At 39.7% G+C, this 17,474-nt stretch overlaps 1 protein-coding gene across 1 annotated transcript; it reads right to left on the bottom strand.

Moving 5' to 3' along the window:
• Nucleotides 1–1,372: 1,372 nt before the first annotated feature.
• HOXC13 (homeobox C13) lies at nucleotides 1,373–5,475 on the bottom strand. The gene is made up of 2 exons (XM_039514601.1): nucleotides 4,743–5,475; nucleotides 1,373–2,410 (listed from the first exon to the last, which is right to left on the bottom strand). Exons 1-2 carry the CDS (start codon nucleotides 5,395–5,397, stop codon nucleotides 2,154–2,156), a joined length of 912 nt encoding a protein of 303 aa, XP_039370535.1. The 5' UTR covers nucleotides 5,398–5,475; the 3' UTR covers nucleotides 1,373–2,153.
• Between the last annotated feature and the right edge of the window lie 11,999 nt (nucleotides 5,476–17,474).

The raw sequence follows: 17,474 nt of genomic DNA, 5'->3' as shown, positions 1-17,474 counted from the left end.
AGCGATGAGAATGACCAAATATTCATTTCAACTCAAGAACCCCTATTGGCATTGTTTCATCTCCTCCTTTATAAAATACAGCCAGTGATCACACAAACTCTTGTGGAATGTTCCATGCCTATAAGTATATTTGGAGGTACCTTTAGAAACTTTAAAATATGTTATAGAATTTCAGTATATTGGGTTTCATGAATGCCGTGTATAAATGCGTTATATACTTCGTAATCAGCACATGCATTAAAATAGCGCTCGTGCTCGTGTGTTGCTCGCGTTATTTTAATACAAGCGCTGATATATATAAATCAGGTATCATATCTATATCTCTATACGTACATACATATGCTTTGTATATATACATTCTATACATTCTACATATACACACCTCATTCTATTGCTTTTTTCTAGCTTTCGTACCCTTTAAATGTAACTATATACACTAGTTAATATAAATTTAAGCAGAAATAACATTGTCTTTTCCTTTGACAATTTAACGAGGTAATTAATTTCAAGGGATATTAAGGTATATTGTGACCCGCCTATGGAAACAAATTACTGTACAATATTTTTAAAAAGCTTTCTTCCTTTAAAGTTGCTCACTTCTGAAAGTATACACCGTTCCAAGGCAGCCTTTTACCTGGAATATTAAACAATGCAGCCAGGCTACGGATTACGATCTTGCCACTTGTTTAGTAACAGTAAGGCAGGGTTTAGATTTTTATCTCTGAACGGGGTTGAGACAAACTGGTTTAGCAAAAGACACCTTTTGAGCAAAGCATTCTCATGGTGAGTATGTGGAGCTAGGTTACAAGCATCTTCAAAAAATCTTCTCCCCCGCTCCCTGGCACAGGAATACAAAATGATCGGAGCCTTTTCCCCTTTCCCCACTTCTGAAACGGCACCCCGTCTGCTTGATTGAAGCATATTTTTTCATCCCATTTACCACTACTCCTTTACCCCTTTGAAACAAGCTTATACCATATTCCTTCGAGATAAGGCATCGGAACACAACTCCTTATATTCCCATATTTTGGCTTCTAGGTGTTGACTCCTTTAATGCACTTCTGCTCTTCATACACATGTCAAAATGCACCCTTCTGGCAGTTTTCCTATCAGGTCTTAGCCTTGGGGCGTCATTCTTTTTACTTTGGCGTGAGATTACAATGGTGTAAAATCCCAAACTCTCTGATTCTGCCTTGAAAGAGTTAAATAGATACACACCTATATGTATAAATACCCATAATAACATCTCGGCAGCAATCCATTCTCAAAGCAAAAATGATATTTATTTTAAAGAAATGTGATCTGCATTCAGTACATATCATTTGGACACCACACTATTATATACATATACAAGACATAAAAAATGATCGCTTTTACATATCGGAAGAACACTGTCGATAATGAGCCGATTTACATGAGGGGGGGAGGAGGGGAAGAAACCAAACCAGTGACAATATGGGGCACTTTCCATATTGTCCGCGAAAAAACAGACATTCCAGTTTGATGGCGGAGATATAGAAACCCCAATGAGAACTTACCCTCAAAAATGTATTACATAGCAAGTCACTTTCATTTCCTGAGTGACCTAAATTAGTATTTGTTATTTTTTTGCAAGTGATACAGAATAGTCATAATAATAAAAATATTCTCTTCGCACAATAGCAGCCTTATTTTTAGGGGGTCCTGTGCGGCGAAAGGATATTCAGCTAATGTAACATGACAGGATTCTGCTACAGGGATGAGGCTCTCCATACATTTCACATCAGTGCGTGAAATAGCCAGAGATATGAAAGGTTGTGCACTGGAGAACTTGCGTGGGGGAGGAGGCTAGGCGATTATACAGAGTTACAAAATAACATTCAGGATTCATGTCTTTGAAACATAACGAATCTACATTTGCATTTAATATACTGTACACGGTTAACGTTCTCGATGGATGCTTGAGGACAATTTGATATTCACAGTCGGCGGACGGTAGAAGAGGGCAGAGGAATAAACTAAAGATGCTGTTTATTTCTTTGTTTTGTTTTTAAATAACCAATTGAAACATCAAAGAGTTCGAATGCATGTTGTTATTGTTAAACAGACGTGTCAGATAAATATTCTTATGTGTTTCTTTCTGTCTTCCCCCCACCCCCTCAAACATTTCTTTGTCAGGTAGCGTGAAGGTGAGGTGTCTTAGATTTGCTAACTACCTTTTTCTCTTTGACCCTGCGGTTCTGGAACCAGATAGTGACTTGCCGTTCAGAAAGGTTGGTGGTAGCCGAAATTCTCCTTCGCTTCTCTTTGGTAATGAACTTGCTGGCTGCATACTCTTTTTCTAGTTCTTTCAGTTGGATTTTCGTGTAGGGGACCCTTTTCTTCCGGCCCCTACGGTAGCTGCTCACTTCTGGCTGGAGAGGTACCACATCTGCAAGATGAGACAGATAAAGCAGTTACATAGTTCTACTCCCTGGGACCGAATGGAGGAGAAAGACAGACAGAAAGGGGGAGGAGGTCTGACTCACTGATAGATTATCGTGGAAAAAATACTGGTATTCCAAGAGATATTTTCTAGGTGGGTTTTCACATATAAACAAAGAGCATCAATTAATTTAACAAAATATCCTGCAATACAAATCCAATAGACCTTCATACCAGGTAAATTTTAGGTGTGGTTTTAAAGTTTCTCCCTTCTTTTTTTTAACCTCAAGTAAACTTTAATATCTCGCTTTACCATTACTACCAGACAGCGTACGTGCACTCATTAATTATGATTTTTATGGCTCCGCACGATAGATCGCAGCACTTTGGACAAACAAATAGTTCCTTGCTGTGTACTCTGTACAGTCTGTCTTCTGCAGCGCGGGTACCATTTGCAATCTGAAAAAGCCTGGACTTTGCTCGACATCAGCTGTTAATTTGCAGGTTGGGTTGATGCATTTTTTTTTAAAGAAAGGTAACACGTTATCTTGGTTCTCTCCTTTCTTGAGAGGCACCTAAACTGTTAAGAAAGATTACCCACTGAGATTACACCAGAGATTCAGTGGGAATCTGAACGCGTGCAAAGCTTGCATAGTCACTTTTGCCTTATTCTAAGGCTGTTCACTGCCAACCCTCAATAATGAATCGTATTCGGGCTTTGCACTTGCAAACCACAATCATTTTAAAAAAAGAATTCCAGATATGAGATGACAAAAGGCGCTTTATCTCTGTAAGGGTGACAAAGACACTAAACTAAGAATCGCAGACTATTCAGCGCAAACTCCATTCCACCAGGAATTTAGGCAGGTATCAAAAGTCCACTGTTATAATTGACAATAATGGATTTTAAAAAACAAACAACACAACACCGTCTTTCTGGAACATTTTGCACAGCTGTTCTTTTGGTTGTTTGCTATAAGAATGACAGCTCCAGTAACATCTACTAAGGACTTCTATAAAGGCCCAAAGATACAGTATTAGGACCCCCCCACACACACACACACCCCGCCCCTGGAAATTCTCCATAATTTATCAGTACAGCCCACAAATGAAACGGGGATCAGTGAACCCAACATCCAAAAAATCACTTATAGGTGAGTAGACTCTCTGCCTTCACCGAACCTCCCCCCCAAAGAAAAACAAACAGCCACGCACATATTTTTATCTAGAAGTTTACACTCTCCTGAATGTTATCTAGACAGAGTTCAGTTTTCTCCAGGTTTGGCAAGTGGATCTCTGTCATCAGGTTTTCACACAAAATACTATATCTAGGAAAAAGAAGAATTTGCTAGCCAGCTATTTCCCTACCAGTACTTAGATATTTTGTTGTTGTTGTTGTTGTTATTGTTGTTCTAAACAGGAAAAAGAAAGCACTTTAATCAATGGTTCCAAAAGAGCCATTGAAACCCAACGAGCTCTAAAAGGGATTTCGGAGATTCCCCGTCCTTCTTCCTTCCTTCAATCCGGTTAAAAAAACAAAACACCCTACATTATGCCATATCATTCTACTTTATTTTCTGGCTGCCTATCCGGCCTCTCTGTTATCATTGCTGAGAAATGGAGCCGGGTTCAGGTACCAATATTTTTCCAAGATAAATGCGCTTTGGGTGTGGGACACAAAACCTTCACTTCTGCTTTACTGCAGTGCATTCATTCAGATCGCCAGGCCTTGATATGAATTGCGAGGAAGGAACCCTGTAAGAGGCGGTGATACTTATTTCCTAAGCAGCGAGAGAACAAGGCGGAGGAGATTCTCCCAAACTCATAAGCTTTCCGGTTGCTTTGCACGCTGTAAGTCACCCAAGACTTCTAACTAGAGGAAGGGGGAATCATTGCTCTGTTTTTTTGTTCGCCTCACCCCTTTCGCTAACAAGATTCATTTGTCACTTGACACCAATTTCTGTAATTGCAGCATGATTTACTGTACCATTACAAGCCATCTAACATTTCTAGGGAAAGATTAAGGAGGTGAGCCGGCACTTTTACGCTGCCTGCGTTCAGAAACTTGGGTGGAAGAGAAAAGAAAATTAAAAATAAAAGAACAGCGACAGACCCAGCTGGGTGGGGCGACGCAGGGGAGACAAAATGAAAGGAAACTGACACACTTACTTTTAAAGCAACCTCAAGCTCGCGGTATGTATTTTGATCTAAGCATGATTGCTTCACCTACTTACCCGTACGTGTTCATACACATAGGACTGCGCAGAAGGCATTCCAAAGCGATTTTTTACCTGGCGGTTAGTAAGCAGACAAGCATGCCGGAGCTCAGAACAGCCTACCTGGGAAAGGTGACTTCCAGAGATGGGTAGACTGTGATTGCTCTTTGGAGCAGTAGACCTGCCCATCCCAACCATTGGAAAGAGCCCAGTGCTGGTATCCTTCCATGGGAAGCAAAGCGTCATGCCTCGGTTCGGGGTGGCCGCTGATACCTGGCACAACTGACACGTCCAAGTAACCAGGGACCGCCTGGTAGGAGCTGGCAAAGCTGGGGTAAAAAGCAAACTCTTTGGCCCTTGAAGGTAGCTCTTCGCTGGGGATGGAACCGCTGGGTTCGGGGTACTTTTCTGCCGGGTGGTAGGAACAAGGTTTTTGTTGCAAGTTCACGTTGTGAGAATGGGACAATCTGCACCCATAATAGCTGCCTCCAAAGGGGTAGCCGTAGCCCAGCGTGGCGTTGGAAGAAGCTGGTGGCGGAGGGCACTGCCTGGCAGCTTCCGGAGCGGATATATCCGTGTAGACAGAACCTTGGTGAGTCCCAATGGTGCTGGAATGGCGACCCAAAGTTATTATATCCCTGCAGTGGCTCGCTGGGCAGTTCCCACTTAGCGCCTCCATGGCTGGGGTTTTATTCTGGTTATTTTCATTCGGGTTTTCCTCATACACGTACATAAAGGTATCCGCCCAGCGTGGATGCAGGATCAGTGAAGTCGTCATATCATGGTCTGCCTGCGCTTTTTAAAACTCGTCTTCCCAACCAGAGACACCTAATTTCCCCCACATATTGTTTACGCAGGAGCATGCGCAGAGCTGGGTCCGTTCATTAAGAAATCCTCCGGGCCACGTGACCTCCAAATCGCTCTCAATAAATCTGGCTCGGTCACGTGTTCCTCAGCCAGTCCTATCTGCTCGTCCCTCCCGGCTTTGGGAAGGGAAGAGGCAGCTCCCATTGGCTGCTTCTGGGACAGAAACAGAAATCTTTAAAGGCAATGGGTGACACCCACTGACTGTAATGAAGGCGAGGACTAAATAAGGGGAATGGGAACTCAATATTTGGCCGACACAAAGAGCTGGACTTAGACATGACGTTGTATTCTAACTGCCTTCAAAAATCTCAGGGATATATTTAAAAAAAAAAAAAGATGGACTGGGAACATTTTAAAAGTAAAATGTAATAAAATAAAACCCGCCAGTGGATGTGATCTCACTGAAGTGTTTCATTCTTTGCTTGCATGCCTTGGGGGCTAAGGAATGAGACGGCTCCTTTATTAGGTGGGAGCTAGATGGGGAAAAATATATAAACACCAGCACCATCAAAAGGAAAATGGAATGAAGGAGGGGGAGAGAATCTCTGATCTCAATAGTAGAATATTCTCCCTCTCCCTTCCCCTCCACCCCCCATCGCCCATAGACTTCTAACAGACTAACAGGACCGGTCGGTCTAATAGCTTAGCCTTCCCTGGTAAATCTTCTTTTGGGCTTTATTTTTAATTCTTCAGACGCTTTGATTGTTGTTGCCCGCTGGGATATTAGCGGAAAAAAAGACCTCGACTCCACTGTAACGCGTGTGTAATCCATTCCCTTTTGGTGTGTTTGTATGTGTGAGTGCGCGCGTGGTAAGTAATAGCTGGTCCGTTTGCTTCAAAATCAGGGTATACGACCTACACATGTGGCTGATCATCACTTTAAAAATATTAGAAAAGAATATCTGGTTTTGGACGAAACATGGGATTTGCGAGGTTTAACCTGTTGTATATTTCTTTGCCAGGTGCCTTTCTATTCCCCCCCCCACAGCTGTTTTTCTAGTATTGAACCCAGCTACCACGAAAAAAAATCCAACATAAGATTGTAATAATGGATGCCTCCAGAAAGCTTTATCCTGTTGTTTTCTTCTATTAATCCAGACAACTAATACTTAATCTTTCGTGCTGAACAAACTGGGAAGGTTTTAAGGGGATTGGCCGCGATTATATTATCAGATCCTGTTATGAATGTTTAATACTTCAGTAATAAATATTGCAGCAACAATGTGGGTTATGGAACAAAGGGGAGCAGGTCTAATGGTCCAGTGCTGATTTGTGTGTGGACATAAAAGACAATAAATGCAACTACAGTTTATAAAACGTAAACAGGATCCAAGATAGATGGATTATAATTAAACAGACGAAACAGAAGAATAGCAAATTACTTGGCGAGAGATTGATGGGAAGATGCTTATGTGGTCTTGTCCTCCTCCCCCGTCCTTGGAAAGTAAAGTTCCCTAACTTCATTTCTGAGAAGTCGGTCATTTCAGTCTTCATTCTTGTAAGGATGGGACAGAATGTGAATTTAGGTGCGTGAAAAAGTAACAAGAAACTCATGCTGATTTTCCCCGCCCCCACCCCCCAAAAATAATTGATAAGAAATAACTCACAAAGCAATTCAGTGTAATAGGAATAAGAAAGCCGCCGGAGAAAGTTAGACGAGGTTTTTCTTTTCATTTTTAGAAGATGAGGACTCTAATCACCCAACCCTGGTTTTCTGCATTATCCCCCGCTTTTAATGTTATCTAAGGTTTTTAAAGAGGATATTCCTCTGCCGGAGGATTTTTGCATTCTGGAGTTGGTCAATTGAATGTTCCTGAATGAAACAGTCAGATAGAGACATAAAATTCCATATCTGAATTAGCGGTGTATTGTGTAGGTAAGATTAAAAAAGGCCAAAATTACAATAATACGTGTATTAAATAAATATTATTTATTCACGGTAAATGTTCTATAGTTTACATACCATGTTAATTGCGGGGTTTTTTAAATACCCATTCTCCGAGAGTTATTCGCATCTTTTCAGTAGCATTTTTCCTAAGTAAGAAGCGTGAAGTCTTTTCACCATTAAAAAAAATCTACAGGAAGTGAAAAAAACAAATATTCTAATAACTCAAACCAATCAGAAAAGTAGCATTTTAGGGGAAGATGTGAAAGCTGCGCTTTTAATAAACTTTAAGTTTTCTTACGGGAACGCGATGTCCTCAATAGGGGATTTTCAGAAATCCTTGCCTAAAGTTTTTTTTTTTAAAGTCGAAGTCCAAGGTCAAGGCAAAATAGACAACCCAGTTCCTAATGAATGTCTAGACAGACAAGAATGAACTTCACATATAACGTCTAAATGACTTGCAAAGTCCCCGAGAAAGTATCAGTCCAAAGGAATTGTGCCTGCTTGCTCTAGAAAAGAAATCCGGGATGCAACCCCTTAAAAGGATCAAAACTATTTAAAACCCATAGGCAAATATCCCAGCGTGCAATTTTTTAAATGAAAGATTAAATACACGGACACACACACACACGAAAATCCCTGCACTTTACATTCCATTGAATGACTTCACTTCATCTAGAAATCTCCAGGAGAAAATACCTCCCTGGTGTAGATGGTTGATGGATATAAAAGCAACAAAAAGGTTATACATAAATTGAAAACTGTTTTTTCCCCCTCTGCGCGAGCAAAAATCCAATTCGCCTTACCAAAGGACCTTACCTATTTGCAACCCTTTGTTTTTGAATATTGTCTGAAATAGTTAACATTGTGTAGCCTAGGTCCTGTCTATGAGGTGTGTAAGGAGGATTAAATGTTACATTTTAAAGATTTATTATAAGCATAATAAAGGCATAATATACCATGTATTATAATGGAGAGAGAAATCAATTATTGACCAGAACGTGTACCAAGCGCAGAAGAAAACCAGTTTATAAACATTAAGGATTTAAGGTAAACTTCTTCAGTAAAGCGGGCAAAGTAATAAATACAAATAATAGCGCGATCTTTTCCAGGTTTATGTAAAGGCATTTACAGTTCCTGTTTCAATGAAATATAGATTTAATTAAACGCCGAATTTTACAATTCAATTTATTATTGCGTGTTGCAGACAGAAAATTAGAACAACAAGGTTGGAGGGCGGGGGGTGAAGGGACTCAGAAATTCTCCGGCTCAGGGTCCAGGAACACAATATCCCAATTAAACTGTGATTTCTGAAAACTGCAAAAGAAAAGCAGGAGAGAGAAAAAGCCCAACTCTTTTTCGGGAAGGAGGTAAGGTTTTTCCAAAGCGGTTTATGGCGATCACCCTGCGTTCCCTTCTCTGAGCTTTGGAGCTGCATTTCAATGTCCTACAATTGCTCAGTGCTATCTCATTTAAACGGGCTGATTTGCCTCAGATAGCAAGCTGTGGATTGATCGCCAAGAGTAAATTCTAGTGGGCTAATTGAATTAAAACTGCTCAGTAACGTTTACGCCCCCCAAATATGAAACTGCGTAGCCTGCTGCTGACCATCAATACAAATCTTCAAAAGCAAAATGAGCAATTAGAAATAAAAGCAGATATGTGCTTTGGGCGGTAGGCTGTGGTTTGTTCTGGTTTTTTGACGGCTCTCCAGTCAATTTTCAGAATTTTCTGATCAGAAAAATGGCAGCAAATGTTGCAAAATCAAAACAGCTTGACTTATGACCTCACATCATCATCTTCATTATGTATAGAACCTTGAATATTTTGGTTAAATATCATGTCTTATGATGGAGAATACTTTTTACTTTAACAAGGGGCGATTCCTGGTAAGTAGAAATGGACCTAAAGAAGGAAAGAAACTAAATTAAGAAGCTTTAGGCACTGATAAAAACATCGATTCTTTTGATCAGGCGTCTCTGGTTTCTTATGTATTGGGGCTCCAGGGAGAGGCTTTTATTTATTATTTATTATTATTATTATTATATTTTACCAGTAGAAAAGAAGTGATGGCCAGATGAATTTCACAATCCATAGAAAAGTAAGTAATATTCTTTTAGCTGGTACAATGCTGCTTTGCAAGAACTGAGAATTCAAGCTAGTCCTCAAATGATTCCATACCAAGATTTGATCCCGTTTTGTTTTAGTTCAGCATTCCTTCCACTATGCATTAATTTTGGAATTTCATTTATTTTCCCCTCCAAAAGAAATATGCTGGAAATAAACACATAGTGTTGCAGATGGACAAGGTATACTTTAGTTTTCAACCAGAGGGTTTAATGTTTCAATGTATTATGCTTATTAAATAGCAAAGACTTGCAAAACTTTTAAAAAGACAGAGTTTTGAGTGGATGTACTTTCTGTCCAATGGCTACAATGTTCATGAAAATAATGATCTATTTTATGAGTCCATAGCCTAAAAAGTCCCACAGAAAATACGCACCTACATCTAACATAGTCTTCAATTAAGTATTGCTTTCTCAGGCAAGGAAAATGATGGCTAATAAGAAATGTACAAACAGCAGCAGCTCGTCATAAAACTATCTGTAATTATTCATCCCTTCAAGAAAAACGAATTGGGTTTGATGAGATAGAAATAAAAATAAAGGGTCTTTGTTTCAATTTGGGATTGAAAAAGGCTAAGAAGAAATTAATCAATATACACCGCCCCCCCCCCACACTTTGTGTTGAGATCTGAAAGATTTTAAATCTCCCTGAACTTAGGTACGTTGGTGATTTGTGAGTGCTTTGTGCAAATATATTCTTTACATTACAGAGAAATCAGCTGGATTTTTGTCAATGTCTAAGAACCCCAATACAATGTCAAATAAAATATATACATAGGCTTAGAAGGAGATCTTGCATTTCCATCATGTGTTTAGGGCAAAAAGGAGGTGGTATAATCATAGGGGTTTGAGCCATAGGGGAAAATAGAATTCGTGGTAAGCCAAAATTTGGAATCAGTATATAATTTTCCCACTGGCGTATCAAATGTAGTCAACAAACTATGACATTGCATTTAATAGTCTATCAGTGGTTTCTAAGAAAAGCTTTCCCAGGATTTCTCTAATGTGCTTTATATAATAGCCAAAGTTGAAATACCTTTCCAGACTTTTGGGTGAGCTCTCTGTTCCATTACGTTCTCAAGAAAATTAACGGTCTTGTTTCTTTCAGTTCCTGGCTGAATTAGTATAACTATCCGGGAATTTGGGGTTGTGTCTAGGGTTTAGAAGCTTCTGTGCATTCTGGAAGGGTTGTGATCAAAGTATGAATACAATTAAAAAGAATCCTTTTGAGATGCTTGACAGAGGTTTAAAAAGAATAACCTCAAAGAGATCTACCACAATCGCCTAAAAATCTTGTCTTCGACTGGAGGTGCTCTCAGATGCCAGACTCAGAATACATAAAAATATCATTAATTTGTTTTAAAAAGAGAGAGACTGGGCATCATTTGAAGAAGGGAATTTTGTGAAATAGGGTAGCAGGTTACTTTCTTCCGTGTTGGGTCAAACTGGTTTGAATGGAAGTGGGCCAGGACTGACTGTAACCTTATGTGATTCTGTCTTTCCTTCTCGGAACGGCTCACGCTCTTGCAACCTGCTTTAGCAGATGCAGAGTGAGATGGTTTCATACAGGCCACTCGTATTTTGTGGCTGATAGCTTGCTTTCAATATAATCATTTTCTTTAGGAATTATTTGTGCTTTTTTCCCAACCTTGCCAACTTTTCGTCTTATATTCTATCATCAAATCCTCCCTCTAGGACCCTATGCTTAAAAACGTGGGGGAATCTTTAAAAGTTTCAATCATGGAAGATCTGCCTCTAGGAAATGCTTGGTGGAGGGACTTTGAAAACCAAGTCTCCATTTCTTCTCCTCCTCCATCTCCAGTCGTGCGATTTTTATTCACGGTGCCTTTCATTTTGGGCTCCACTTTCCCCCTGCCTCCTTCGCCCTCCCTTCCCCCTACACCTCCTGGGCGCCACCTGGGAAAACAGATAAATAAACAAAATACCTTTGTCATAATAATCTGACCCATCACAACCACTATGACAACCGCCTCCCAAACGGAGCTTCGCTCACTTCTTTGCTCTTGCTGTGTGGAAGCTCTTACAGAGCACGTCCAGGGGAGAACTACCGAGTGCCAACAGGCGTCTGCATGAAGACAACGCCTCCATCTCCCTGCATTCTGCCCCCCAGACTAACTGTACTCATCCCCCCTTCCACCCTCCTCTTGATATGTGGGTCTCATCGACGGGACAAAAGACTGTGGGGAAAGAGGGGGTATTTGCAAGGTTAGGGGGCGGGGAATATCCAAAATACACAGATCCTGTGAATTCGCCCTCCTGCCTTCTTTTTAACACAGCTCAGATAAAGCAGGTAGGAAATGGTTCAGAGGCAGACAAATAAAATACCTCCTTCCATTTAGGGCCTTGTCTCATCGGAAGTCCAAGTTCAATTCCAAGTTAAAAGAGGCGGTAGCCTACACCGCGGACAAAGAGACGGGGCCGTGTTGGTCGTGTTTGTGTCAACAAGACGATCACCAGAAAGGGCTTTTATAACTTTTCATCATTTTCTTTGCGTATTCTTCAGAGGGAGCGAAGGAAATCCGGGTACCTTGCTGTTCTTTACAGTCTCACGTCACTTTAGAAGTAGACTCTACTTTCTGCTTTATTTTAAAACCAAGCTCTCAGAAATCTAGAGGAACTTTTGATTCTGGGGTTTCAATGATTTGGGGTTTGGTTTGGTTTATTTGTTTCCCCTCCCCCATCCTGATGCCAACATAGTTCAAGATGCATTTCGAAGGACAAGACTGCTTCGAAGCCAGGACCAGTCCAATGTAAGAAAACGCAAATTCTCCTCATTATACAGCAGCTTGATATACCAAATTTTACTCAAAGTCAGTTGTGTTAGAAATATGTAGGAATGTGTGTGTCCCCCCCAAAAAGAACATATTTATTTTTGTCCACTTGATGTGAAAATGAAGTATCTTAGGGCTATTTTTTAAATAATCGACTAACCAACTAGTGTGAAATATTTCCAGAGTTCATTTAAATTTAATGTGAAAGCAGGAAAGTAACACAGAAGTTAATAAAAAGAACGAGGAGTACTTGTGGCACCTTAGAGACTAACACATTTATTTGGGTTCTCTGTGTATACATATCTTCCTACTGTATTTTCCACTGCGTGTATCCGTGGGTTTTAGCCCACGAAAGCTTATGCCCAAATAAATGTGTTAGTCTCTAAGGTGCTCCTCGTTATTTTGCTGATACAGACTAACACGGCTACCACTCTGATAGAAGTTAATGGAGATATACCGCTCTGTTTGCAAAAGTGGAGCTCTGTTATGCGTTATATATAAAATATGCGTCAGAAAATAAGCGACAAAAGAAAAGTCTCGCTGCAACGGGAGTAAGTTCTGCTCCTAAAATCATTGACTCACTCTACACTTTTTTGGGGTAGAAATTTTCGCTGAGGATCTAGCAATGACAGCACGAAAAGTAAGATGTACTAAAGCTAAAACGGGAACATCCAGGGGTTAACACGGAAATCCCTTCCTCCCCCCAACCCAAAATCTGTCTCTAGGTTTTATTCCCATTCTCCACCGTTCAATCACAATGTGCTTTTATCTTCTTCATCTCACACCCGACTTTTTATCTGGAAAGTAGCAATATTGATAATAAACGCAATGGGATTCTAGAGCCCGGTAGGCTAAGAGGTTGTAGTCTTATTTTACAAAGTAAAACCTGCCAAGAACATTTTATATTAACTATTAAGAGTAAAACAGTGCAACAGTTCCAGGCTTAGTTACATTTTACCACTAAATACCCATGTTACGAAAAGTGTAATGGTTCTCTCCCAGAAAGAGAGAGAGAGACAGAGAGAATTTTCAACAGCTCCCCAGATTTGCACAATGTTCTCTATACGTCTGTCTTCAGTTACAAGAAAAAGGGTATTTTGCTCAATATTGTATTTAAAAAGTGACAAATCCCCCTCCCCTTCGCCTATTTGCTATCATGCCTTCTTATTTACATAACGTGATATTTCATCCTAAATAAATGGCTCCAGATCTTAGCATATTGCCAACCCAGTCCACCCCCCTGCAGCAGAAACTCATAAGTAACCCTCTATGCTTCTTGCGTGTATAAGCACACTATGCTCTGTATGCAGTCACCAATTCAAATATAGACGGGGAACACTTACAGGATGCTTTATTGTTGTTATTATCGGATGTCCAATGTGTGTCCTTGAAGTTCAGATTCCCTGCCGCTGTGGCTCTGATTAATACGAAGTGGTACTTGAAATAAGTAGCGTCTTAACTGTCCAGAACTAAAATGAAAATAATCATATATATTTGAATAATTGTTGAGGGAGGATAAAAAAGATGGTGGTGGCGAGGATGGCCTCCATAAGTCCTGCTCAAAGTAAGTTCAAAACATCAGCGAACTGGGAAAATGTTAAATCGGAGGGTTACTAGACTGTTGTCCCAAGATTCATCTGATTAGTCTAAAATAAAACCTATTTTTCATAGATTCCAATGCCAGAAGTGATCACTGTGATCATTTAGTCTACCCCCTGTATAACATAGGCCAGAGAACTTCAACCAAAATAATTCCCAAAGCACATAAAGAGATCTTCTAAACATTTTGCACTCTTTTCACTTTCAATGCAGGTGTGTGTGTGTGTGTGTGTGTGAGAGAGAGAGAGAATATATGTGAATGTAAGGATAAATATATACGTGTACGTTTTAAAAAATAGCTAGCTAACTATCTGCATTATTTTCTTGTCACTTCCAACGCGCCTGTGTACGCGCGCATACACACGCACTGGAAGTGAAAAGAATGAGAAATGTTTAAAAGATCTTTTTAAAAATAATTTTTATTCTAAAATATCCAGAAGAATTAAGGAACTAAATTCTAGCAACCCTCCGATTTAAAGTTTTTCCAATTCACTGATGTTTTGATCTTAGTTTGAGCAGGACTTTTCAGAGCCATCCCTGCCCCCACTCCCAACTATTCAGATATCTACGATTATTTTTATTTGACTTCTTGATAACTAAGACGTTGTGTTATTTACTCGCTATTTCCTACGGGGAAGAGCCACAATGACAGGGAATCTGAACTTTACGGATACACACTGGACACCCAAAAACAATAAAGCATCCTAAAAGTCTTCTCCACATATAGGTGAATTGGTGCGAGGCATACAGGACGTGCTGTGCTTACATGCATAAGAAGCATGGAGGGTTACTTATGAGGTCCTATTGCCTTGTAACTGCAGAGGGATAGACTGGGTTGGCGCTAAGCTAAGATTTGGAACTTTTCTGATAATTTAGGGTGAAATATCATGTTATGTAAGTCAGATGGCAGGATATCAACTGGGCCAGAGGGTGGGGGAAAGTGTCACTTTCTAATGCAGTTTTGTAGAAGCAGCAAAGAATCCTGTGGCACCTTATAGACTAACAGACGTTTTGCAGTCTGTTAGTCTATAAGGTGCCACAGGATTCTTTGCTGCTTCTACAGAACCAGACTAACACGGCTACCCCTCTGATACTTAATGCAGTTTTGAGACAAATAACTTTTGTTCTTATAACGGCAGACGGATTTGATGGAGAGAGAGAGAGAGATCGAGAGAGAGAGAGAGAGATCGATCTCCAATTGTTTGATTTGAAAATTCCCAGAAAAAAATTAAAACTCTTAGAATGAATATTTTTCTAGTGAAATTATCTGTCTCAGCCCCCCCCACCCCCGGAATGGCCCAATATGAAAACGCCCAACAACTGAATTCAAATCTTCAAAATTCCTGCCCTTCATATCTGAAAAGGACATGGACAGGTCAGATAAAAAGTCGTTTTTATTCTCCAATTGAATTTTAGTGACGAATCTTGTAAGAGTAGTCTAATTTATATTAACGAATATAATCTTCCTGAAAAATAGCGCACGATTTGCGGTAGCTATGTGCCATTTCGATTTCTAATGTTTTTCCTTCTTCCTTTTCCCCTTTAAAAATCCACAATAAAGCCGAATTCCGCACTTGTTTTCTTAAAGCGTTAATATACAGTTGGGACTTTTCAGTCTCGTGATAATTCAGCACGGCAGGAAAGAATTACCCTTCCGCAATAATGTTGCTTTTGTTGAACTCAATTGACTTCTGCGGATTGCTGATGATGTACAACGGTTAACTAAGACTGACTTTCATATCTCAGGGACAAATTAAAAGTGCTTAGTGTTATCTTCACCTGTTCACCACTCTGATTAACACCATCAAATGTCCCAAGCAGAAGAGGGAGGAAAGTATTACCCAAGATGAGTAAGGCTATCAGATCTTGGCCCTAAGTGAAGGACATCATAATCAAAATGTATCTGATCTAGATTCCTCTTTTCAACTCAAAATATAGTGGAATTGGAGGTGGCGTTTAACTTTCATTTCCTAAAGGAAGAGACAACATCTCCATGTAAAACAATTGATCCTAACATGAATAAAGATCTAGAAAGTATACGATGAAAACTTTATAGAACTCATGAACATGTGAGTGGGTTGTGGGAGTGGGGGAGAAAATGAGTTGATGGTGTGTTATTTGGTTAATATAACCAATATAACTCCTGTCCAATAAGTGGAGACATCTACGTAGCTTAGACAAAATGCTACTTCCTGAGAAATAGCCCTTGTACAATGTCAACTGGAGAAGAGTGTTGTCAGGAACAGTATCCTACATAGGTATAAAAAACAGGAGTACTTGTGGCACCTTAAAGACTAACAAATTTATTTAAGCATGAGCTTTCGTGAGCTACAGCTCACTTCTTCGGATGCATAGAATGGAACACACAGACAGGGGATATTTATACATACAGAGAACATGAAAAGGTGGAAGTATGCATACCAACAGGCAGAGTCTAATCAATTGAGATGAGCTATCGTTAGCAGGAGGAAAAAAACTTTTTGAAGTGATAATTAAGATGGCCCATAGAAGCTCATGCTTAAATAAATTTGTTAGTCTCTGAAACCTACATAGGTATATTTATCTTTCCTTGCTTAGTTAGTAAGAGCTCAGGTGTTGGGGATTCTTTTGAGAAGATAGTTTTGTTATGCCACTGGCTTCAAATTCGAAATAAGAAATCTTTTCGGATCAACAGGTTTATTTAAAAGAAAACCTGTTTCTGGGTATTCGAAGTGCGTAAATTCATAGCCTGCAAAGAATATTTGTATTTTCTTCTGATGTGATCACCCATCTAATTACTGTGTCCCAAAAAACTTCCTTCCTTCCTTCCTTCCTTCCTTCCTTCCCCTGCAGCAGCCATCAAACTGAGCTCTGGTGATTTTGAATTACACTTGCTAATAGTAGTACCTACACTACTATATAAAATATAGCTAATCGTCCCCATTAACGCACTAAAATCTTAACCGTGTAATCTACACATTGTAGTGGGCACAGCCGGTCTCACGTAGCAATAAAGTTACACGACAATTTAGTTTGTTGGGGAACATGCGTAGGGCAAATAACCTTGACGTTTGTTTTGGTGTCAACACAGAACTAAACCTAAATGAAGCTCACATGAAGTAATTAAAATGCAGAGATTGCTTCTCCAGCAGGGCAAGTGTAATCAGGATGTTATGAATTTTTCTTGAGCTGCGGCCAAATAAACAGAACAAAATATATAAAATTGTGAAGGGAGGGAGAATCCAACACCCTAAATCTGTGAATAACTTCCTTTTACCTTTGCAAAAGACCGAAACCTAGCACAGATTCTTCTCTTCCAAGAAGTATATATTTTCCAGTAGTTAATTATTTGAAAAAAAAATTCCTAGATGATTTTTTTCAAAATGCCTCCGATTAAATCAGATTATATTCGATTAGATCCATTTTTGTAATGGAGCAGAGCGGCATAAAGTTAAACCAAATGTTGTAACTCAATACACAGAATGTTTAATGTACAAACATTCTACATTACCGCGGTGGAACTCGTATAGCGACACACCCTTGATAAGAAATTAAAAAGTTGTTCAGGAAAGGGGCTCTATTGAGAAGATCTAGCTCTGAAAAATAT

The sequence above is a fragment of the Mauremys reevesii genome, linkage group 25 (genome assembly GCF_016161935.1).
Source record: "Mauremys reevesii isolate NIE-2019 linkage group 25, ASM1616193v1, whole genome shotgun sequence".
Lineage (NCBI taxonomy): Eukaryota > Metazoa > Chordata > Testudines > Geoemydidae > Mauremys > Mauremys reevesii.
Note: the sequence above shows the minus strand (reverse complement) of the source record. Positions and strands in the feature narration are given on the sequence as shown.